The following is a 25,806-nucleotide window of genomic DNA, read 5'->3' as shown; positions in this document are numbered from 1 at the left end:
CATCGATTCCTTCCAACAAGTCCGTCTCTCTTCTTCTCATTCAAGATCTTCGAGAAATAAATAAAGGACAATCTTTATTCGGCTGTCATCGCGTGTAACGATCCATACAATTGAATTTGCCTTGGAAAACGGATTAGCCTGTAAGGATCTCCGAACTAGACGAGAGGTATCGATAATGTTTTTTTCGTAACGTACGACTCGCGAAAGAATCCCCGTTCCTTCGCTCGGATCCCTCCGAAGTAACAGCTCCTCTTCAATACGTTGCGTCGCAAATGACTCGAGCGTTTCTATTGTGCGCTTTTCCCTCGGCCCTCGATCCGGATGACAATCGTCACCAGTTTTCCCCGGAGCGAGGCGCAATCAGAATCTACATTTTACTTATTGCCCCTCCCGGCGAAATTCACCTTTATCTCGAGATTTTCAATGGCAGTTGACGATGGCATTCCCAAACGAAGCCGCGCTTATCTAGAAAATGTAACGAGTTTAATTGAACTGTAAGCACTCATCTTGCCAATCGCATTGATATTTTTTACTTTAAGCAAACTTCAAAATCTAATCGAGCGATCATTTGAGAGAATGTGCGCGTATTTTTCTCCACAGTTTAAAGTTTTATTAAAAATTGTAAATAGATTATTAAAAATTATTAAAAATTAAGCGCAGTCATGCATTCAAATATATCTAGCAAGTAATTAAATATGAAATTGAAATCGCAAAAAAAATGATATCTAATGTATTTAAAATAAAGCAAATAATTAAATCTCATCTATTTGCAACTAATAATGATAAATATTTTAGCTAAGGAAAATCTTTTTCATTCGATTGACGCGAATTCGTAAATTATTTGAGATTTTTCGGGACGGAGCGTGTGTATATTCTATACGGATCGAAAGCCTCCCCAAATATTCGATCGCGATATCTTCGTTCCAAGATCATTGCTGCGAGAACAGTCTGTCGTTCTCATGATCCATAAGCTATCTCCGTCCCTTGTGCTCCGCGGCACGGAATAGCGGTTCGTTGCCTTGTGACTTTGTTAAGCCGTCGAGAGACTCTATAACCCTCTACCCTCTTCTCTTAGAGCTCGATGAACACGAGTAGGGACGTGCGAGCTTCCTCCGAGGAAGCGCCTCTGAATAAATTCGAGCCGGCGGCGAGCGACTAATTCTCAGCGACGTAGATAATCGAGGATCGCGCGAGTACCATCGTAAACAACGGGATAGCGTCGGGAAGACCGGAAGCTTGACTGCTCGATTGTGATGTCGCGTAAAACGGCAAAGGGAAAGATAGAGAAAGAGATAAGGAGAGGGTTCATTCGTGCGCGCGATGAATCTCGAAGTTGTCCCGGGCACTTATTCCGTCGAGTCAAATTATCGTTTGCTCGGAGATTGTCTAACTCCGTTACCGTCGTTTCGCAATCGCTCGCCCTCTTGCCGGGAGTTCCTTATAACTGTCGCCAACTTTTGGAAACGATCGTCATTCTATGTCTCGAGGAAACTACTATTTTACTGGCGACTTGTAAAAATTTTGGTACGCAAGATTTAACCTTTTGAAATCGTCGAGTTTTTATTGTTCTTTACTTTCATATATATGTATATGTATTTGTCTTATATAATTTATTTATTACATTTATTATATATATTTCCGTTTTTTTTTGTTTTTTTTATATTTACAGAAGTATTCGAAATCTTATCACACGTGTCTAGTTTCATATTTAATATCTAGGAAATTTTAATCGAGACTCTAGCTGTATGTATTTTTATTTTATACGGATTTTTATGACGGATTATCAACAATCGAGATAATATCGAGCGATAACACACAGGTCGAGATATCGATGCGGGATGTAATAAATACTCCACACGCGCGCGCAAACTATTTCACTGTCAATTATCAGCTGATGGATCACGAGCCCTGTTTCGATTCTCCGAGACGAATCGCTCGAACCGGTGTACTATCTACCTACCTATCTACCTACCTATCCTATATCGTATCTTGAAAAGTCGACTACATTCTGGGTCGATCGTCGCTTCGATACGAAAGGGGAAGAGAAAGAGAGAAAGGGTGAGTGGGTGGAAAATGTCAGTAAAGTGTCGCTATCCGACGAAAAATGCGAGAAAGTGGTCGGTATTCTTCCATCTGGAGTGGATAGCTCGAGCATACACACATACACACATATATATATATATAAGAGAAGGGGCGAATGGGTATTGGTAAATGGTCCGTGGTGACGAGGGCTGCTGGACTGCCATCGTGGAAAAGCGACAGAGGAGCATTTGGGCGAGGAGAGGGAAGTCAAAGGGGGCTGGAAACGGTGAAATACCATTCATTCGGCGGAAGCCTTCCGTATAACTTTCGCGATCATCAACGGAGGAATGCTTATAGGATTCTCTCATGTATAGAGGGTGGGCCATTTACGCTAAACATCATATAAAAGGATTCCTCGATTAATTTTCAATCAATATTTTCTTAAATTTTACCGATCGTCACAGAATACTTAATTATCTTTACATATGAGAGATCATCATTTATATATGCAATATATGAGATAAAAGATTTGCTAAAGTTACATATAAACTCTAGTAAAAGTAAGATTTTATTTGGACTTTTCTGAAATTTAAAATTTAGTCTTTTAATCGTTATAAAATATCTATGAAAAGTAATTGCGCGTCCACGATATTGCTTGGAATAAGTTGACGCCGGATCGGTCGAATACTTCGCAGATGAAAGGCGGCAGGATGAATGTAGGACACTCCGTATATAACGACTGCCTTTCGCCTTTGCAATTTCGTTCCATTAGCGCGTCAAGCTCCCTTCGTGCTTTATTGGCGGAAACCACGGCTTTTTGTCACGCGCAGCGCGGCTTCCGACACTTCGACAAAGTTAATAATCGTAAGCTTTTCGACAAATCCTGAAACGCTGTCAAGTTATTTCTGTCGTTCGACGTTTCTTCTAGAGACGATTAATTGAACATATCATGACGAAAGTAATGCGCGTTTCTTGAACGAAATTTGACATATTTCAACATAAATTCTGACATAATTTTCCGATTTCGATCTTTCAATTTTATTTAAGATATTAAATGAAAATATTCAAGAGAATTCTCGAATAAAGCTCGACAAACACCGTTTTTCGATCCACATTGTAGGGGAATGAATAGAAACATTTATATGACAAAATAAAATTTCACCTGATTGCAATTTTATTCTACGACTTGATATAAACCATTACTTTCTTCATTTTTATAGAATATTGTCAGAAAAGAGAAACAAGTCGAGAATGAGTCCTCTCGCGTCTTCTTTATTTCTTCTGTTTGTCCCTCGGAAAAAAAAAACCACGTAATGATCGCACATTTCAAAGAAATTTGCATGCACGTTGCATGTATATGTATGTGTGTTATTGTGTGCGTTATTGTTACATTGAAACGAGCCGCCATCGCGTGTCGCAAATATACTTACACGCCGTACCGGCAAAGATACAGGCTACAAAGGAAGTTGGTGCAGGAAGGAAAGAAAGAAGGATGGAAACCGACGTCTTGGCTCGTTTTATGAATCTCCCTTCGAGCACCTTTAAAGGAACCATCGCGCGGTTTCACTTTATTTTTTCTTTCCTTCCTTTTTTTTCCACAGAGTCTCTTTCGCGCGCTTTATCGAGACGGCGGGAGGCCTTATCAAAGGATATTTAAAAGTCGCGGCGACGATTCGAGGGAAAGTTTTTCCCTTAGAATCACGGAACAAAGCCAGCCGCCGCCGGTGAGGCGTGATCCTCTTAACGATATTTAACGGTTGCGGTCGGATTCGAGACGAATAAGAATAATTTCTCCGTCGCGTGATTGCTAGATTCGTGGTAAGCAGAGAGCAGACGAATCGATACGAATGCGTATGTTTAAATTTGATACTTTTATTTTAAAATCGTTACTGAATATTGAAAGTGTGTAAATCGTTGAGAAATTTTAGATACATATAACATTAATATCTAAATATGGAATTATAATATAGAGCTATCAATGAAAGATATCATGTTTTATTTATAATCTAATACAACAATATAATATATATTATAAAGATTTTTATATATATTCTGTTATTATTTTAGAAGAACTGCTATTTTCTTGTAATATCGGGCAAGCGCGATAAGTGCGTGCTCTCTGGCGAAGCTAATTCTATCAAAGTTTAACTTCGTGAAATTCAAGAGAAAAAGAGAGAGATTTCTTCTTATCGTCTTAAGCATTGTCGATCGACGCAACTGCGCCGACGAATACAAATGGGGATAAGCGTGGCCGATTCTGTTCGCAGTTCTCGGTCTGTTTATCGCGGCACGAAAACGCTTTTTGCTTATCGAGATCGAGCGACGGCCAACGGCTGGGAACGCTCCTTGTTCGCGAATCCTATGGTAGGATTGGTTGCGGAATTTGCAACAGCACGAGGATGCTGCTGCATCCCATTCAAGCACACGTATGCGCGCACGCCGCATAATCGAAATCCACTGTTCGTGCTTCCTTTCCTTTCTCCTCCTCCTCCTCCCCCTCCTTCTCCTCCTCGGCTTATCTCTCTCATTCCCCTCTTCTCTTTCTCTCTCTCAATCTCTCTCTCTCTCTCTCTCTCTTTTGCTCCTTCGAGGTAAACGAGCATCCTTAATAATGCACAAGATCGATTCTACTCTGGATCAAAGGATCCCTCCCGTTCGATCACCGCTAAGTTAAGCGGCTCAAGATGGATATGGAAATTCCGCGGGAGACCGATTTAATGGATCACTCTATATTATTCCGCGAATTCCTGGCGTGCATCCTTGTCTGAAGACATACGGTCTTATCCACTTGCCCTCGAGGACTTCAATTAAACATAGACTTCAATTAAACGCTTAACATCGACCTCGAGAGCGATGGTTATAGCAATTAAGTATAATTGCCAATGAAATTACTGTAGCTTAGATACAACATTGGATAACACAAATATATATATATATATATATATATATATATATATATATAAAATACATTTTAATATTATATATAATTATATCTAGATAGAAATATCTTTAAAAAATATATTATATTTTTTAAGAGATATATAATAAATATAAGATTATATATAAAGATATAAAATATATATATATATATATATATATAATAAAGATATACGATGGAAATATGAAAGATATAAATAATATTTTTGACTCTTATTTTTTTTATAATTACATTGAAAATATAATACAATTAAATATAGAGAACATGATATAATATATACTTAGCTTTGTCGCTATATTATTTTTTTAAATTGCAGGCGTAATATCTATTTTGCTTAATTCGTTAAATCAACTTGACTTTTTATTAATTAGTATCTCAATTATACATTGATACACTTTTGGAAAAGAGAAACGCGACGGTGAAAGGGCGAACGATTAAATTAGCTTCCTGAATGCGGAATTGGAAATTCCATCCGGTCACTTGGATTAATTGATGTACGAATGCGTTCGTCAAATTTCTAATTGTAATATACGTCGATTATGTACTTGGACTTCTCAGTACGCGTACGCATTACATTTCGATGTAACCGAAAATGCGCGAAATGTGCGTATGGAAATCATATTCACGGCGACGTTTTAATTATTTCAACTGAATAATTGATTAAAATTTCTCTATATTTCGCATCAGGATTTGGCGGAAAAATTAATTAAAAAAATTTTTATATGTCGTATTTTAATTTTGCCGTCACTCCACAAATATAAGATTACATATACACAAATGCTCTATCTAGGAAAAAAAAAAAAAAAAAAAATCAATTAATTTTAATCATTTTTTGCAAAAACGCAATTTTATGTTATTTTATGTATTTTAGGAGAATTAATATTGGAATTTACCATATACAAATAACGTTATATGCACTACATGTATAATATATACATATGTACATTACATTCATATATAACGTATAACAATATAATACTAGATTGTAAAGATTATAATTATATGTTCCGATATCACATTTTATCGCAGAATATTAGCAAATATCCGTGTTACGTTTTGTCATGTTATATATAATACTATAATATTGCATATTTCTCTTGTGGATATTAGGTGACTGTGGATCTGGGGAAGGATGCGGAGTTTCAGTGTTCCATCACTGGTCAGCCACATCCGCAAATCTCGTGGGCGAAAGATGGTCTTCCTATACGCGAAGGATCTTCGGGTAGGAGCAAAATTACGGATAATGACTCGATGTTGCGAATATCTTCTATCGTGCGGGACGACAAAGGGATGTATCAGTGTTTCGCCAAAAACGACTACGAGATGGTGCAAGCCACGGCCGAATTGCGTTTGGGAGGTAAATTTGTTCGATTTTTATACATTTTTTGCATATCGCTCTTTTATTCGAATATGTAATCCCTTATTCTGGTGAAAAAAATCGCTAATCTAAAAGCCACTAATCCATCTTGGACGGTTTTTATTATCATGAAACTTTGGAGTAAATTAAACCAGCATTAAAAAATTGAAAAACCAAATATAGTTAATATATCTTCAAAATATTATTTTTTCTTATTAAATTAAATTAATTTATACGCGTGCGTTTATAGAGTGTAGTTAAGTAAATTAATTTTATTTATAATTATATACAATTGTGCGACATATATTGTATCTTGATAAGACACACATGGTGAGCGTAACTTAATATCTGGAAGTTTTTTCTTCCAATTCTTCTTGTAATCTCTGTTTTCTGGCAGAAAACATAAAAGCTGGAAGATACTCGAGATACATTTATAGTAATATAACGGGTTTATTTAAAGTACCATGCACGAAACTCGATGGTTTAAGCGTAATCGCGGGCGTGCATCCGCACAACTTTAGCGAAGTTTTATGAAAGTTTCCTCCAGGAAATAATAAGGCTAAATTAAGACTATTAACGGTACACCATTAACCGGCGGGAGACTCTATTGCCAAAGTTTTGTCTCATCTTTTCCTCTCTTTCCTTCGACCTTTCGCAGTTTTTATCGACTGCTTTAAAATATAAGTCTGTTAAATATATAGACTCATTGCCCGGAAACCGCCTTATTAATTTACTAAACGATGTATTTTTAATTAAGAATGACCTTCATTCGCGCGCGCGATGCAACGAGCTTTTATTATTCAATTATGTGCTAGCACGATGAGAAAACTGAAATGACGTAACAATCAATCTCTGTCAGAATATAGAGACAGCTAAAGGATAAATTTTTCGAAAATATTCCTTTATCTGTAATAATAATTGATATTTGTGCTAATATGTGCGACAATATAGTTACAAAGTGAATGAATTTTTATGGATAGAGAAAAGATGAATAAAATAAATTTATTTATTTTATGATTGTAATCCTTCAATTACTATATACACACAAACACACATACTAATATATCAATAATTAAAAAAAAAACAATTAAAAAAAGAAATTAGTAATAAAAAGTGAATTTTTTTTATTTTTTGTTTTAATTACAAAGTTAGTTCTCGTGAAAAAAAAAAAAAATATTTATCCTGAGTCACGAATTAAATTCGAATTTGCCGTCCAAGAGTCAAAAGTTCCCGTATCTACGAGAGAAACGTTCGAAGGAGAGAATTTCTCAGAGACGATATATATCAGACCCCTTTCACCGCCTCTCGTTCCTGGGCCAAGCTCTCGTTCAATAGGTGCAATCGAATTCCTTCATCGCTGCAAGTCGATTGTTTCGAACTTGGGTGTTCTCGCGAGCGACATGCCCGTACATTCGCATACGGATCGAGCGACGAAAATAAGGATGCAAGTTAGAGGAATATCCGACCGCACACCGACGGTTTGACAGGGTGAAATGTGCGGGTTCCGAGATAAAAAAAAAAAAAAAAAAAAGAGGATGAAGGGGAAGAAAAAGCGGAGAAAATGCTTAACGAGGGCGATGCATAATGGAGAAAGGGGAAATCCACTAGCCGGCGTGCCGTGAAATAAATACGTGCCATTTGTCTTAGTCAAAGGAGTGAGAGGGTTGGGGGATGGGGGGAGGAAGAGGTTCCTCTCGGTCGACCGGAGAGAGAATGGAAAGAGAGAAGATGAAAGAGAGGGGGCGAAAAGACCGCGCGAGAATCGCGGCCGAAGACGGATGTGGCAACGTGGACGAATATTCCTTCGTCGTCGTCCTCGTCGTCGTTCTTCCACACGTACTCCTCGTCGTCTTTAAAACGGCCTTGGCAGAGACGATGGGCGGTGTTTTCGTGCGACATAATCCATTACCTTAAACGACCGCTGTCGCTTTCTCGACCGTCTTAAGATGCCCGTAGCGCACACGAAGCGGGCGAGGACGAACCTTCGGACCTTCGCATTAGTTTTCGCCGTCTCCGTGTCGTTTGGATTAAAAGGATTATAAATAGAAAGACGCTCGGCTGGTATAGAATTAGTTATTATTTGCGGACATTCGAAGAAATTACAGCAAGCGTGAAATTCAATAATAAAAATACATTAACTTTAAAAAAGTCAAGTCTCATATTTAAAATATAAATTTTTATCGATTTGCTCGAAAATTTTCATCTACGATGATTCCTCAAATTTTTGACTTAAAGAAGAGAGAAATAAGAAGAAATATTAAAGACGGAAAGAATGGAAAACTTTTTCAGTGAGACTGTATACCTTTAATTTTAAGCGATTATTTCACTTTCGAGTAATCGCCGACAAATTTTCAGGAAATATAATGTTCCTTCTATTTTCTTCACGCGATTATTGCTTCAGTATGTTAACCCGTCAAAATTAAAAAGCGCTTTTCGTAATTGCGTTTGATGAATCGGAGCATCGCGTATGAAATTTTGCAGACAAAATTCCTAAAATATTTTCTACTTTCTCGTATATAAATGGAACATATAAAAATATTTTGCCGATTGTTTTTATCGCAATTAAACGGCATCCCAGTGGAAAAAGCTGCTGTGGCAGCAGGTCGGAAAGTGGAATGATGAAACGTAGATCGCGCTTTAAATCGCCGGCAGCAGTACATAGCAGCAGCGACACACACACATAGCCATCCGGGGTTTTCCTTCTTCCCGCAAAAAAAAAAAAAAAAAAGGAAAGAGTAGAGAAATAAATTATTTCAAGGAAAAAAATATAAATGAACTCGCAGTATAAATTGCGACTTGCGCGACGATATTCTTATACTTTAGACGTTTCCGTGAACGTACGTATTTATTGCGAGACATTTATTTGATACGCGATTCGCTTGATACGGAGGAATCGAAATACCCTCTACTGAGCAATTTACGAGTTCGTTTTAATGCGATTTGCAGTGCCGCGTATGTCGTCGTCGTCGTCGTCGGTATTATTGTCGTCGCGATGTGAAATGCGAAATAATTGGACGGCCCGGATAAGCCTCTTATGTAACAAAAGAGGAGAATCAAAGAGGCGAGGTTCCATAACGATCACAAATCACGCTAGAACGCGACGGGGAAAGGGGAGAGAAGGAGTAAAAAAGTACACACACATATATATATACATATATATATATACGTTATACGAGAGAGGAAAAGATTTGTGTGTCGCCGACGGTATTTTTTTTTTTTTTCACATAAAGGATCCGCGCGAGAAAAATTTGGTGGGAAAACTGCTGATTCGCGTGACGGAATAGCCACTTTTGAGAGCGAGCCAAATGAGAACGTAATTGAATCGGCATCGTCGCTATAAAAGCAAGTTCTTCCCGCTGCGATTGTAATTCCCGACGCTGCCGATGTTATAAGAAAGTCGGAGAGAACGCGGGCTTAATACATATTTACGTAAATCGAATATTGCTCTATTATAATAATTTTATTATTGTGCTTTATGCATTACGGATTGAAAGAGAGAGAGAGAGGGAGAGGAAGAGAGAGAAACGTTTGTCCACTTGAGTGGAAGTCTTTCATGAGATTTAAAAAATCCACAATTGTATAAATCTCTGAATTCAAAAAAAAAAATAAACTCAAGGCACAACGCAAAGAACTTTTATAAAAATTCTCTACATACTCTCTAAATAATATTGTTCTTCAAGTATCGTAAAATTGTTACAAAGCAAAATTGAATGTTTATTACAGTCTCTTAATGTTTATTTACAGTCTCAGAATTATTACATTCTCTCGTTTCTATTTTTACAAAAAGATAATAATTTTCGTCTTTTAAAGAAAGGATTAAACATGACATTGTACTAAAATACTTTACTGTAATTTTGTATCGACTAATATATCGAATCGAGCATCCCTCCTGTTCTCCGTATCATCTTTCGCGCCCGTTTTATCCACCTTAATCGAAAGATACCGCTGCAGCATTCGATTAAAGCTAAAATCGCGCGAGTCAGCCTGAAAAAGGTCGGAAACTTTGCATGGAAAATGCTTTTAGTCTCTCTTGAAATAAGAACGAAATAATAATAACGTAGAATCTCATCGTTGCTTCAAGATATTCTTACCATCGCATACGTTCGCATTCAACAATTTGGGTTAATTAATTAATTACATCTAACGATTTTCTTTGTCTCTTTCCGGATCACGGGCATAATACGAACGGAGAGGACAGCTTTAAATAGCGTTTACTACTAATCGACATTGATGTACATAATAGGGTCTCGGGCTAAGTTGTACGCTGATGGTCGGGGTTAACTAATCCCGGATTAGTGAGTCGCTGTGTCATATTAGATTAGAGTAACAGAATATAATATAATACGTACTCTAGAATACTCTAGCAACGCTATCGTTAATCCCTGAATCTATATTTATTTATAATCACGTAAAATAATCGATATTTAATATTTAAATTCTAGTTATCGTGCAAATACGTCAAGTAAAGGGATTATTTGATTATGACAAAAATACGGATTGATATAATAAGACTTAAACTTTGTAAGTTTCTTTTTTCTTTGAGACTTTAACGTTTTATTAGTAATTTTTTTACAAGTGTAACAATTTTTTTAAAAAATTGTATCTTTCTGAATTTGTGTTTCTAATTAATTTTTACAAAAATCTAATTCGATTTATTAGTATCGTCTGTGCGTCAATAATTTTTTTAGCCATATTTGCGATTAAATGCCGGAACGTCAAATAATTTTCCGTTTCTGATTCTGGCAAACTTCCGCTTTGTTGACAACGCATCGTCGAATCGGTAGTCCAATCGGGATAAATAACGAAGAATCGTGCTCGCGATGGATCGCGGGCAGTGTTCACAGTTTGCATGCATTAATGACACAAAGCTCGATGTGTAATAGCCTGGCGCGAAGCGATTGCACGAACGTAGATGACGATGCGGGATCGCGTTGCCAAGCCGTTGCTGCAAATCTGTCAAGGATTATAATACCGATTCGCCGAGCGCATGAAAACGATACACACACGCATGATCTGTCAAAATTAATGGGAACGCTCGCGTATCGATGGACGAGGTGCGTGTGATTCGATGATGGTCGAGAAAAAAATAAAAACGCTAAAAATGATGCCTTCTTCCGGAACAGGATTACATCTCAACGATTGGATTTCTTGGATTCGTTCGAAGTCGATTAACTTTTGTTACAAAAATATCCGGAGAGGAATTCTAACAGCTTTCGAGTTTCTAAACACGAACAAGACTAAAGAGCTTTCCCCTAAGGTAGAGCCGCGTCTTTACTTAATGGAACCAAAAGCCTGGCAATTGCATAGTAAAAAAAAAAAAAAAAACAGGTAGTGGTTAATCATTACATGTGTATAAATTATATGCTTGACTTTTTATTAGCTCAAACCATCGTACCCATTCAGGAATCGAACGCATACGATTTTATATCTTCGCTTAACAAAATTGAGGGAATACATTCGAGCTGGAAAAGCGGGTCGATCGTTGAAGAGATGGTACACGTTTCACTTTCCTTCACAAGTTTACATCTCTTCCAAAGTGTCGATCACTCTGCGTATGTGTGTCACGCGCGTTTGCTCGATTTAAAAAACTCTACATTATTTACGTTATATACAATATTTTACGCGCGAAAATCAACTCCGCCCCTCGCGGAAAATGTATCACTCGACGATGTACACACTTGGGCCGATTCGATCTACGAATTTCCATTCACTAGGTAACGGAAGCGGCCGGATCGACGAAAGTGCATTCGGTCGTCCGCGCTGACGACGATGCGCAACGCAACGATGTCAGTGTTCGCGCGACGAGATAATACGAGATAATGCGAGGCCCCCCCCCGCGAAACCCGGGGCGTGGCACGCGTGCAATGGCGCATTCTGATTTATGCCGTGAGCAAACAGTGCCGTGGTCCGAATCAACTACGCTACCCCCGTCTACGTCGCCTCCAACCCCGTTCTCTCTCCCCCTCCCCCGCCCCCTCCCCACCGCCTTCCACCCTCCACCTTCTGTACGGGGTTATTGTCGGCTCTATAATTTGGGGTTAATTCACCGGGCGGCACTCGAGTTCAGGCGTCAAACCGCAGATCGATAGTTCCGCCTGCGCGCACCGCGAGGCTTGTCATGTAAATGTTGCGTGCATAATAACCCTCTCCTCCTCCTCCTCCTCCTCCTCCTTCTCCTCCTCCTCCTCTCGCCTTGCGGCGACCCAGGGCCATTTCCACGGCGATGCCCACCGCAGGCGGCCAGACTCTCTCCGGAGCGTATCCGCGTCGCAATACACCTGATTTCAGTTGCACACAAGCTCGGCGATACGTACGTCAACATTGCGATAGAGGCCTAAACTCGAATACCCGGCAATAGGTAGCCAGGCTTATGTCAATGAAACAGCTGGGAAATTGTTCTCGGCTTCAATAAAGAGCGATCCGCAAAATTGTGATCTGATCCGGAATTATTTCGACGTTTGAGAAAGAGATTTTCGGCGAAATGAAATTTTCAAATGAAATTGACCGTGCGATAGTATCATTATCGTGATTTTAATTTTCAAAATTATTATATTTATACTTCGTTTACATTTGCACATTTTTCTGTTACCTCGTGCCTCAGTATTGCGGTTGTTTAGAAACACAAGCTTGTTTATGCAGCATCAGTCTGAGAGATTCTTTTTCTTTCCCCCCCTCTCTCTCTCTCTCTCTCTCTCTCTGTGACGGCACAATTTGAGGAAAATCCCGACTATCGCACGGAGATTTCCCGTGAATATTCTCACTGTTACGTGAGTATATATAGGGTGGATTTAGACTACACTATACGAAGCGCACGCCGCAATTTCGAAATTCCTGCAGCTCCAGCTCCAAGTCACGTGCCAATGCGAATCGCACGTGGTAATGCTATTTAGTGTGTAAAAGTAAATAAATCTTTTTTTACGTAAAATTACAATCCCTCTTCTATTACTGTCGCAGATTTGTAACGAATATCTTCCAAAAATTTCATTAATACAATTTCATTATGTATAAATTGATACAATCAGATGTATAATTAAATATCGGCTTTAAAATGGGATATCCTGGCGATGATACAATTCATGAAAACAAGCATTTTCCGGTTTTGAAGCAAATAATTTGTTTGCTTCTATTTTGTCGCGTACAAGTTGTAAAAACAGAGCGTTACACTATACTCATTACACAACTTACACATTTTCATTTCGATGTTTACAAAAAATGTCCTCCTTCCATTTATACAAGCATGTTTTGTACATCAACGCATACAAAATGTATCTGTCAAATGAAAAGAAATTCTGATGGAATTGAAAAAAAAAATGTGCATTCCTGCGATTTCTGTGTAGATGTACAATATAATAAAGCATGTGTACAAATGGAAGGAAAACACGTAAAGCAGTTTTTGTAATGTTTGTTTACTCGGTAAACATAAGAATAAGAGAATATATTGAAAAAAATTTGTATTTTTACATTATACGCGATTAAATAGAAGCGTGCAAATCTCACTAGCTTTATATCAGAATGGAAAATTGCTTTTAATTACGACAGAATTGATTTTTCCGCCTATGTGTATTGAATTAAAGCGAAGAGAAATTTAATCGTGTGATTAAATTTTTGATACAAATTATACAATTAAATTTGCTGAAACGCTCACACGTAAAATATTTTCTGCATTACAATTCTGTTTTATATTTTCCTCCTTTTAAAATAATAATAATCAAAGAAAAGGAAAATAATTTTGAAATCACGAGTAAGATCCTCTTTAATAAATCTGAATTTCTATCGTTGTCTGTGTAGATGCAGCGCCTCAACTTCTATACAAGTTTATCGAGCAGACGATGCAGCCAGGTCCCTCGGTGTCGCTCAAGTGTATCGCGATGGGCAACCCCACGCCGCATTTCTCCTGGACACTGGATGGGTTTCCTCTTCCACAAAACGATAGGTAGGACGAGTAGTTTGCCTCGCAAGAGTCTCCTCTCTTCCCGAACGATGGATAAAGCGCGGGCGTGATAGAATCCCCGATCTGCTATAAACGTTTTCTTCTCTCTCATTCTTCCGTCAAACGGAAAGTTTATGGCATCAAAAAATCGACGAACGATGTACACGGAGAGATTATTCGCGGTTATTAACCTTAGGGTATTACACGCGAGATGGTCGTGGGAAATCGGTGTGGAAGCGCGGGTTTTCCATCCGGCGAATCCCGTGGGAGCGCCTCTCGATAGGCCCCCGCGGCCTTCGATTCTCTGAACCAATTGAGAGGAAAATTACCAATCACGCTGTTCAGTCCGGACGTTTTTAAAAGCCGACCAAATTCCGAAGAGCGATGGATTTAACGGGCGCTCGCATAACGCGAGCAGACGGTCGATAATTTCGCGATCCCGACGATTGTCGCCGCAAGCGAGTCGCGGTAAGAATAATCTCGTTGAAAAAGGGAGATCGTTTCGAGAGGCAAGTGTCACGTTGCGAAAAATGAAACTGTCTATTGTAAGAAATAAATTTTTCGTTAGAGTCTCTTAAATAAAGCTATGCGTCAAATGTGAAGATCTGTAATAAATATGAATAAGAAATTTTGATGCATCTTTAATACTTTACTTAAACATCCGATGGATGTACGAAATTATTTATTTTGTAAATGATAGATACTAACGTACATTGAATTTCGAATGTATGACACAATTTTCATTTTTTCGACGGAGAGATTTTGCAAAAATTTATCGCTCCAAGTTTCTCGCAGATGTGTAACGTTGACGAACGATAAAAGATTCTCTCGTCGACAATATTGATTCACGCTTCGCGAGATTCGGTAAAAGAATTTTCAATAATTTTCCCCGTCGACGAAGGATCGTCGTGTATGTAGCGGACGGATAGGATAGGTATAGATTAGTAAAACAGCGATATTTGCTTGCAGGTTCATGATAGGCCAGTACGTGACGGTGCACGGTGACGTGATATCCCATGTGAACATAAGCGCGGTGCGGGTGGAGGACGGCGGTGAGTACAGGTGCTCGGCTGTGAATCGCGTCGCGAAGGTGCATCACGCAGCCCGGCTCAATATTTATGGGCTGCCTCATGTGCGACCGATGGGAAATTACGCCGCCGTGGCCGGCGAGACGACCGTCATCAAGTGTCCCGTCGCGGGCTTCCCGATCGCCAGTATTACCTGGGAGAAAGGTTCGCTGTCGCATCAATCAATGGTTTTGCATACGCATTCGACTTATTTCTTGAAGAAAAATTTTCTCGTATGGTTTTTCCTTTTTTCTTTTTTTTTTCTTAATAATTGCACGCTAAATCGAATGAATTAATGGAGATCTCGTTGCGGTCTATTATTGTTAAAATATTATTAAAATACTAAATAATAATTGTTAAAATACAATGAAGTTATATATGGCATCTGAGGGGGAATGATATAAAGCGTTTGCGAACACAATTTCAATTCGTTTGATCGTTTCAATTTGTGGCGAGGAAGATGACAATATTGTCAAAAGATATATTTTCACATATATTTCTAATAAAGGGAAGAGCGATGTGGACCGCAGATTGAAAACCGCTGGATCGAAGAAGATGAGATTTTTCGCAATACGATTCTTTCATTGACAGGATCTTCGCTTTACTATTTTATTACTCGCTTTTAGTTCCCGATACTTGGGGATCTTGGGTTTTCCGCGAACTTTCGCCTTTATCGCGAAATTGAATTATTCAGTTATTCTTTCGATATTAAAAATCGTCTTTCGACGTCAAGTGGAAGATCTCTTATTTCAATAGTAGAGAGAGAGAGAGAGAGATACACTTGTGTATTTCATATGTAACATTTGTGTCATATTTTCTATAAAGTATTGTGATGCGATTCGACAAAAGATACATTGTGTCGCATCTCGGCTAAAACGATCGCAAAATCTCTGGAGATGTATATAGTATTATTTAAAAAAAAAAAATATATATATATATATACGCCGATTATTGATCTGCCTCTTGGCGTACTCGGTTTCATCGAGCGAACCGCGAACGAAACCGCATCGCTCTTTTCCCGCTTTAATGAAGTCCTCCGACCTTTACGCGGCGCGTCTTTTATTTGCCCTGGATGATGGAATTAAACGCTCGCGGGAGATTAAAATACTCGAGATGCCGCAGAGGAGATGCGTAAAGAAGTTAAGGGGCCGCGTCTTGGACTTGGGCGGCAAAATTTCCTTCACGTCTGCCTTTAGGGAGATCTTTAGGGAGAAGGCCCTTCCGCGTCCCTCGGGTGGGCGTGTAATCCCGAGAAGAGGGTGGAAAATCTTTTTATTTCGATCGAGCGTCGCGAGTCGTCCCGAAGCGGCGAACTTCGAGCTCTCCTTCTCGTCACGATGAACTCGACTTCGGGAAACTTTCAAACGATCGTTGCGCCAACTTTCCACCCCAACTTCCGTCGATGACGACGACGATCGTGCGAGACCATCCACGGCCATTTGGTCCATTAAGCGTTATAAGCGTGATGCTTTTTAAGGATCTACGGAAAATATCTGGCGGAAGGCTTTATCTATGTTTCAAAGATTTTACGATATTTTTTTATTTTATAATTAATGCTTTGTCTTTTATATTCTGCATGTGTATAATGCGCGCATTTAATTGTCTATTGTATATTATTTTTATACATGTTATAAATATCCCGTGTGCGCAAGCATTTTATATATATTGTACAATAAATGTCCTGTGGAAAAAAAACCATGTATTCTACGAGCATTAATATTTTTAGAAAAAATATTCTCGATTCATGTATGCACATATTTTTTATATTCTTATGATTTCATTTGTTATATGGTATATCTGTTCATATATATTGTATTTTGTGTTACATTTAAATATGATTGTGCACAGCATGCGTGTTTATTTAATGTTATAAAGCATTGTACGATATTATTCGTGTCTTTAGCCGTTTCTCTTTTAAAATATATATTGCGCATCAAAGCGACTTCTGTTCGATAACAATTTCAAAGTCGGTCACCCCGGCTATGAAAGCACCCCGGCTATTGAACACTCGACTGCATCGCCATCCGTAACATCGCCAATGCGGTGCGAACTCAGTGGAAAACCGCATTTCCGCAATGCTACGAGGTCGCGCGAATTGCGTGTCGAGCAATGAAAAGCACATGCATAATTTAAACTCAAATATCGCACCCTCATGGACCGCGATTTTCCACTTTCGATTAAAACTCGTACTCGGGCCGATGAAGAAGGATATTCCCGTGATTATACTTGACGATGAAAAAAGTGCCGTTTGAATAGAAATATAAAATTTCACCAATAGAAGCAAGTAGAATGCACAAAATAGTAACTACATGTATTATTATTGTATTTTATTTATTTAAAAAATTTCAATATTAATTTACAAACTATTATACGAATCCAACTTTCTTATAAATATGCCACCTTTTTTTTTTTATCCGAATGGAATATATTATATATACAGGGTGTCCCATTTTAAAGGACCCACTCAAATATCTCAAAAACATTGCGTTAAATCGAAAAATGTTTCAAACAAAAGTTGTGTGGCTTCAAGGGGGCCATAAGATGGTGACAATGATTTGACCTTGGAACATCATTTGAAGGTCGTGTGAAGGTCAATTTTAAAATCTTAAATGGAAACCCTCATTTTTTTATTTAGTATTCTTGTAGCTGACATCGAGAGCTTTCCAAAACACTATAATAAAGTATATTTTTATTAAGTACTTTTTGAGTTATTTTATATTTTAATCTGACATATTTTGATATAAAAAATTAAATATCTCGTAAAATATTTAGTTTTCGATAATCTTACCGTAATACTTCGATGTACAGAATAATGAGACAAATCAATTAGTATAAAAAAAAATTGTTTTTAAGAAAATTATTTACAATGTATTTTTTTAAACAATTATTTGTTTCTTTTGGCACTAATTAATTTGTCTTATTATTCTGTCCTTTAAAATGAGACACCCTGTATATTATATAAATTGCCTTTGCCTCGCAGATGGTCAAATATTACCGACCAGCCGTCGTCAGGATGTGTCCACAAACGGTACTCTGGTGCTGCATCGGGTTGACAGCAGCACCGATCGCGGTGCGTACACGTGCACCGCGAAGAACAAGCAGGGTCGCTCCGATTCGCAGACCATTCACATCGAAGTAAAAGGTAAAGTCTCTCTCGTTCACTCGGGTGTATATGCACTCTGTTTTTTTTATTTCTCTCCGTTTCTTTTAATGCGGAGATTTTGTCCGTTTAAATCGGAACAACAGTGTCCCGCAAGAGAGTCCGTCGTTCGACAATAATAATGATCCGCTTTATCGAGATTTTCCGCGATTCTCCCTCGAGGCCATCCGTAAAGTCCACCCGTCGTAGCTAGTAATCGCGACCAAGTGCTTTCGATGATGAAGTCGATTTATCGGAAGAAAAAAAAAAATCGCAACGCCCGTCCGCGTCGTTTGCGGATTTGCCGCACGTGAAAATCGCGGAGCTTCAAACCTCCTGTTAACTATTCGCCGATCAAATCGGATTTAAAGAATTTGAAGAAAGAAATAATAAGTAATAATATATATTTAATAAATAATAGGGTATACCAAAAAATTCACACCGGATGTGTTTTAATAATAGATTCTCTGACCGATTTAAAAACATTTTCCTCAGCAGAAACGTCGAAGCATCAATAATTTCCGAGTTATAAAACCGATTAAAAAACGAAGGGCTTTTTGCAAACTAAACTTTGTAAAGAGAGAGAGTTAAAAGAAACAAAAACTATATATATTCTTCAGTTAATTTCAGATGAAAAGTTTACTTTAATAGATTTTTAAGACTTAATTACAGAGATATATATGATGGCAAAAATTGAAAACTTGCAAAAAATGATAATCTTTCTCGACATTTTTGTCGAGGAAAAAATCGTCTCCGAATTAGCCAAAGAATCTATTATCGAAAAGACATTTGTTTTAGGACACCCCGCTATTGTATATATTATAAAAATTATACACGTCAATCAAAATATGAGTTATAACACACACACGAGCTTAGATGTAGCAAGTGGTCGATGAAAAAATTCGCATATATCAAGAAAATGTCCGATTCGTCTTTCCTCGTGAAGGAATTTTAAATTGATAGCCGTGCGCGCGCAGAATTCCGCGAACGTTTTATCGAATCGTGAATTTTTATCTCGCCTATTGAAGCACGACAATTTTCCTCTCGATATGCGTCACATCGCGAAGAGAGAGAATCGTCGTAGAAAAATTTCTAGCGCTTCTTCCGCATATAGTACGCATACAGTCTCGTGTATATGTATAATGCAGAAAAGGAGCAAAAGGAAGAACTACAAGTAGACATTTTATTTCTGAAGATCGAACGGAGGGGGAGACTCCTCTATCTCGCATATACGACGGGACGTGTATGTGTGTACGTATGCAACGAACTTCCTATGATTTAAAAAGAAATCCCAGTCGCTTCATTTCTACCGCAAAAGACGCTCTACGTACGGCTATGTAAGTCTTCTCTCTCACGTAACGGGATATTTCGGGAGATAAATTATTTCGCAAGGGCTTCCATACGTTTATTCTCGATGTGCATAAGGTATAAATTTATTGCCATTTTAATGCATCAATAATGGTTATATACAAGGAGCATTTTAACATTTTTAACCCATTAAACCTTCAATTATTCAATTAATAAATTTATTATATAATAGATATACATTATGTTAGTAAAATGATTTTTTTTTAGCGATTAAATATTAATAAAAATATTTAGGGATATCAAAATTAATAGATTTGCTTCTACTGTGATGATGCAGTTTATTATTGTTTCAATAGAATTAGGGACACTGTCGTACCATTAAATAACATAACATAATTTTAATTAATTATTTAATTAATTTTTTTTTTTTTTTAGCATACAGTATATGTAAAGGAATAGATAATACAACTTTGATAATATAATATCTTGAACACTGCTCTCTTGGATTAATGACAATTTCAGATGATCATGATTTTTGTGCTGCGATCACTGTCGAGCAAAGCACGCAGGTAGGATATGTAAAATGTGTTTGCGACGGTTACCGAGAAAATTAAATTCCACAAACTTGAAACTCTTCGTGTACTCCCAACCCAAATTTTTAGGGGTCGAGAGGATATTGGATTGCAAAAGTCGAATATATATGGAGGGAGAGAGAGAGAGAAAGAGAGAGAGAGAGAGAGAGAGAGAAAGAAAAATGTATATCGAATATTCTGTTCAACTGCTACAGAGTTATTTCGTGTAAGGAAAATATTCGATAATTTTGCATCATTCACAAGATTTTTGAGAAAAAATAATTTTGAAACACTAGGAACAAAATAAGCAGTTACAGAGAGAGAGAGAGAGAGGAAGAACTGGAAAAATCAAAATGCTATTCCATGACTTGGAGATAATCTAATGCATTTTCTAACACACACACACAATTGAATATAAGATAATATTAGAAATATTATACAATATAAATAATTATCTCCGTTCATTCATTTTGACATATTTAAAAAGCGCTCTCTCCGGCTCTGTTTCCTCTCGACTCGATTCCTTCCGGCGCAACAACAAAGGATGACGACGACGACGACGACGACGACGACGACGACGATGCGTATCATCGCGATGTGAGAAATAAACCCTCGTGCTCTCTTGTAATTTGCAGTACCACCTAAAATCGATCCGTTTAGCTTTCCCGACAATATCCAGGCGGGCGCGCGGGTCCACGTGACCTGCGCGGTCAGCGAGGGCGACTCGCCCCTCAAGATCACCTGGCTGAAGGACAACAGGCCGTTAAAGCCGCGGGAGGCTACCACGCATCAGATCGGCGAATTCGATCTCGCATTGAGGATACAGAGCGCGTCGACCGCGCATAACGGCAACTATACTTGCGTGGCCAGCAACGACGCCGCCAAGACATCCCGCGCAGCATCCCTCCTGGTCCATGGTACGCAACGGCCGCGGCCTATCCGTCGAATGCCGAAAACTCTCCGCCTTGATTTTCTCTATCCCCCCTCCCCCCCCCCACCCTCCTTTTTCCCCTGCTCCCGCTTTCAAAGAGAAAACACTCTATCCGAAAATCATTTTAGATGGCGAATTTTTTTTTTTATTTTTTTTTCTTATCTTAGCCGAAAAAAAATGATGATCTTTCTTCTCCTCCGTTATACATGTACTTCTCTGGCTCGATTCTCATATGTAACGTGGAATAATATCCCGCTATATATTTTTTAATCTCGTCACTCTCCGCAGATCCTCGAGGTTCTCGCTTCGAGAGAATTTTTCCTGATTTTTCGAATCACAATCCCCATATTCGAATAGCCATTTTTATTTCCTCGACTCGCGATCGTGATTCCGTTAAAAGCTCTCTTCCGATCGTACGTGGCGTCGTTACGCGCGTTTTCGTTACGCCAGGACGAGTACCGGCGATCGGGAGAGAAATGGGGGTCGGGGGTGGGGGAGGGGGGGAAGAATTACGATGGTCGCTATTAATCGACGCGTGCGACTCTCGAACCATCCACTTCAGCGGGCGAAGCAAATGATCAATCCACGATGGAATAATAAACGTCGATATAGGAAGGATAAAAAGTTTGATATCGTCGCGCGCGAAATTTTCCGTCGACGTTGAAATGATCTGACTTTTTTCTTTTCACGTCCGCGTAAAACGACGAGATTTCATCGAGCGATTGATTTAAAAGCGCGATGAAAAGGGAAGAGTGAAGAATCTCGTCGAAGAGATTACGCGGTCGAGATCCTTCGTCATTATATATCAAACCCCCTTCCCGACTTCTATTATACAAGGAACACTCCCAATAGAGGCGAGATATTTATCGCTCAAAGGCTAAAGAGTACAGAAGAGGGGGGGGGGGGAGGGTCCCCACACGTCCGTCCGTAACCGTCGATGCGCGTATTATGCGATCCCCGAGAGTTTACATCTCTCCCCCCATCGAGGATGGCGCGTGTATTAAAAACGCTTGTTCTTTCGACGAGCGAGACGAAGCTCTCGTCGTCGACGACGACGAGCGAACGAGTCGCCCAAGGGCGATTTCCGCATTTCGTCGACGAGCGAAGAACAAACAGGAGGGAAGAGATTGTTTCTCTTTGTATACGCGCCTACTACGCGCGTCTTTATTTATTCCGTGTGTCGTCGTGTACGTGGAATAAAATTAATCCACGAATAGTAATCCGTGCTGTCAGAAATTAGTTTCTCTTTGGGGGAAGCGATTCTATTTATCTTCCCCGCTCTCGCGAATTACGCGGAAATTGAAAAGTCTAGAGAACAAAAACGATACAACTTATCTCTTTATCTATAAAGATATTAAAAAAAAAAAAAAAAATGCTATTTTTTTTTGGCCGCGGATAAAAAAAAAAGAATTTTTAATCTCTAGACGCACTGTCACGCGCTCGCTATCGATAACGTCGGGGGAGACGCCAATTAAGGGAACTGTCGACCGCCAAATTATCTTCGCCGGGAATTCGCGCTCTACTTGCTTCGAAACTATGCGACGCAAATTTATCAACGCAATGTGTCTCCCGCAAGAGCGCTTCTTTGTTGCCTCCCCGAGAACTCATCTTCTCTTCTCTCTCCCCCTCTCTGTCCTCCTCCTCCTCCTCTTCCTCCTCCTCCTCCTCGGTTTTATATATACGTGTATATACGAACGTTTATACATACGTATATGCATCCCCGAGTATACACGCATTCATACGATGGACCTCTTTGGGCATTACTCACGTTACGTTGCCGCTATCTAGTCGCCTTTACCCGCGCGCGCGGTTTCTCAATTATTCTCAAACAACCGTCGCGTTCTGTTCTAATACCCCCGGGGGTTCTGGGCGTTCTCCGGCTTGTATCCCGTGTATACATCGGTATCGCACGAGGTGCACAACGAGGCAAGTTATTATTGTTGTTCCGCGGCATTACGCTCGTTGCGACGAGCGTATTCCCATCGAAAAGTCGACGACCGGGAACGAAGAGGGGATCTCTTCTCCCTCGTTCTCGCGCGCTTCTGCTTGATTGTTTTCGCCGCTGCATATTTCGCGAAATGTACACGACGAGCATGGAAACGACCCGAGGGACGAGCTCTCCGCGAACGTCGCAAATGTATAGCTCGCGATGATTATCGCGCGGAGCCATAAACCCCCATCACATCGTCAGTGATGCAGGAAGATGTCGCGAATTGTTCTCGATTCGCGTAAATGGCTTTTGGTGAAACGTGGTAATGATAAACAATGGCTACTTGCTAATTAGAAAATTTCCGTGTGTTAAATGATTGAAGAAGAAATCTGAAACGTGCGTTTTGTTGGATAATGCATATTATTTGACGTCAACATTAATGCAATGACATTTTTCGCTGCGTTATTTTAATTTCGTCTATTTTTAATTCAACATTATTTCTCTGTTTGTTTCAGTACAGACGCACACTCACGCACAACTACAATAACAAATATAACACAGCATCGCGTGATAAATTAAATCATTCTCTCTTTCTCTCTCTCTCACGCACACACTTTTACAGCTAATTGATGAACGTGAATCTCATAATGTTCCTCACGTTTTATTTCATCAATTCTAGAGAGACGAGAAAGATAGTTATAACAGCGTGTCGATGAACAACGGCGGATAAGTTTCCTTTCTCCGCAATGACATCGAATCAGGACTAATTATTTATTTCACGCGATTCTAATCGATCCGCGATACACGTCAAGCATAAGAAAAAGGATCCAGGAATGTCCAGGGAAGAAGGCGCGTTCGATCAACAGCGGAGACGGCCACCTCCAACGAATTCTCCAACAAGCCCACGTGTACACACGCATCATATCATTCACACTCACAGTCACCATTGTTCTCTCTCTCTCTTTTTTTGTGCAGTTCCGCCCACCATAGCTCCCTTTAGCTTTAAGAAGGACCTGTCGGAGGGCCTGCGGGCCCAGGTGACCTGCATGGTCGAGAAGGGCGATCCGCCGTTCACGATCATCTGGTCGAAGGACGGCGAGCCGATTTTCACCCCCGGCACGGCGGCCGCCGTCGCCGTCGTAAACGATCCCCGACACCACCCGCAGACACCCCCTGGGCTGCGCGTAACCAACATTGACGCACATTCCACCGCCATAGTTATCGAGCGCGTCACCGCCGCTCACACCGGCAACTATACTTGCCTGGCGCGCAATTCGGTGGCCGAGGTCCTCTGGACGGCCGAGTTGATCGTTCGTGGTAAAGTAAAGAGAGCTGTAATCGCACTAGCTGTGCCGCACCGCGGCAAGAACGCACCGAGTCTGTGTGTTTTTTTCTTTTTCTTTTTCTTTTTCTCTCTCTCTCTCTCGCACATCACTGTCTTGCACCTGGCAGCGCACTATATTGTATTCACGATGATGTAGCGATGACGGATGAACGAGTCTAGAGGGTGAAAATGATTGCGATCTGAATAGAATTTTTTTAGTCTTTATTTAGAGAAAGAAAGATAATAAAAGACACAAGAATCACTTATATATAAATTAAATTGAAAATTTACATTATTATTCGCTAATATATACCATAAAGTGTGATTTAAAATTCAAATTATTTTCATACAAATGTGCATATAGAAATTTTTATTTAACACAACTATATACTATTATGATCTAAAGTGAAATATCTCGGAAAGTACAGTATAAATTTTCAAGAAAAATATCAAGAAGTAGAAAAGAATGTTTATTTGATCTCAATTAATCTTTATAATCTTATAATGCTTTATATAAAATTCATTTATGTGTCTAAAACCATAACTGTCATTTATACTGTCGATCTTTAAATTGTGAAAGTGAAAACGCGCGATTCACAGATAAATTACTTAATTAATAGAGTGTGAAATTAAATTCCTTTGGCGATCAAGCCACGAGGGAATTTCGCGAAATAAAAATCGCGAATGATAGTACATGTTCGCGATTTAAAATCCCGAGTCACCCTCCGATTCCATTCATCCGCGGTCGCCGTCTCGTTGTCACGTAAGCGCAGCCGCACCAGCAGCAGCAGCAGCAGCAGCAGCAGCCACCGCAGCCGTCCGTCAAAAAGTAGCATGATGCCGGGAGAGTCACACTAGGGCTGCGCTCTCGGATTTTGCAGCAGCATCCGGATATCCGGATATCGACGAAGAATATCGATTGCGTTCGCGCGCGCTCGGAATTCGAACGCGGCGGGACTAGCTTTGCGTGTACGTGTGTGCGCGCGCGCGCAAAGGTAATATCCGTCGTCCCCTTTCCCCCCCCCCCCGTCCCGTGAATTATGACACATATGCCGTTAAACGGGACCAGCATACGCGTGCATATGTTGTTAACAAGGGAACTGATATTGATAGCAAAAATTTCCCGCGGATTCCCCTATCCTATTCCGTTTTGCCGATTATTTGATATTACGTGATAAGCCCGCGATTGTTTGCAATTAACCGAAAGATAATAGAATGTCCCAAGAGGAAATGTGAGAGATATGAGAGAAGTGTCCGATATAAAAGTCTTTAAATAGAATAAATTGCA

The 25,806-nt window shown here is 39.4% G+C and overlaps 1 protein-coding gene across 9 annotated transcripts in view; it reads left to right on the top strand.

The window, feature by feature from the left end:
* LOC138932617 (cell adhesion molecule Dscam2) overlaps nucleotides 1–25,806 on the top strand; it is a 194,085-nt gene that overhangs the window by 149,394 nt on the left and 18,885 nt on the right. For 7 of the 9 annotated variants that reach the window (XM_070294630.1, XM_070294632.1, XM_070294629.1 and 4 more), the window contains 6 exons: nucleotides 6,071–6,317; nucleotides 14,106–14,250; nucleotides 15,217–15,479; nucleotides 18,295–18,456; nucleotides 20,969–21,250; nucleotides 24,170–24,511. In XM_070294630.1, coding sequence (XP_070150731.1) covers nucleotides 6,071–6,317; nucleotides 14,106–14,250; nucleotides 15,217–15,479; nucleotides 18,295–18,456; nucleotides 20,969–21,250; nucleotides 24,170–24,511 — 1,441 coding nt within the window. The remainder of the gene's footprint in view (nucleotides 1–6,070; nucleotides 6,318–14,105; nucleotides 14,251–15,216; nucleotides 15,480–18,294; nucleotides 18,457–20,968; nucleotides 21,251–24,169; nucleotides 24,512–25,806) is intronic. The other 2 variants (XM_070294633.1, XM_070294635.1) reach the window with 2 other exon arrangements.

The sequence above is a fragment of the Polyergus mexicanus genome, unplaced genomic scaffold (assembly GCF_030449975.1).
Source record: "Polyergus mexicanus isolate NDT 795.1 unplaced genomic scaffold, iyPolMexi1.0 SCAF_4, whole genome shotgun sequence".
Taxonomy (NCBI): Eukaryota; Metazoa; Arthropoda; class Insecta; order Hymenoptera; family Formicidae; genus Polyergus; species Polyergus mexicanus.
Note: the sequence above shows the minus strand (reverse complement) of the source record. Positions and strands in the feature narration are given on the sequence as shown.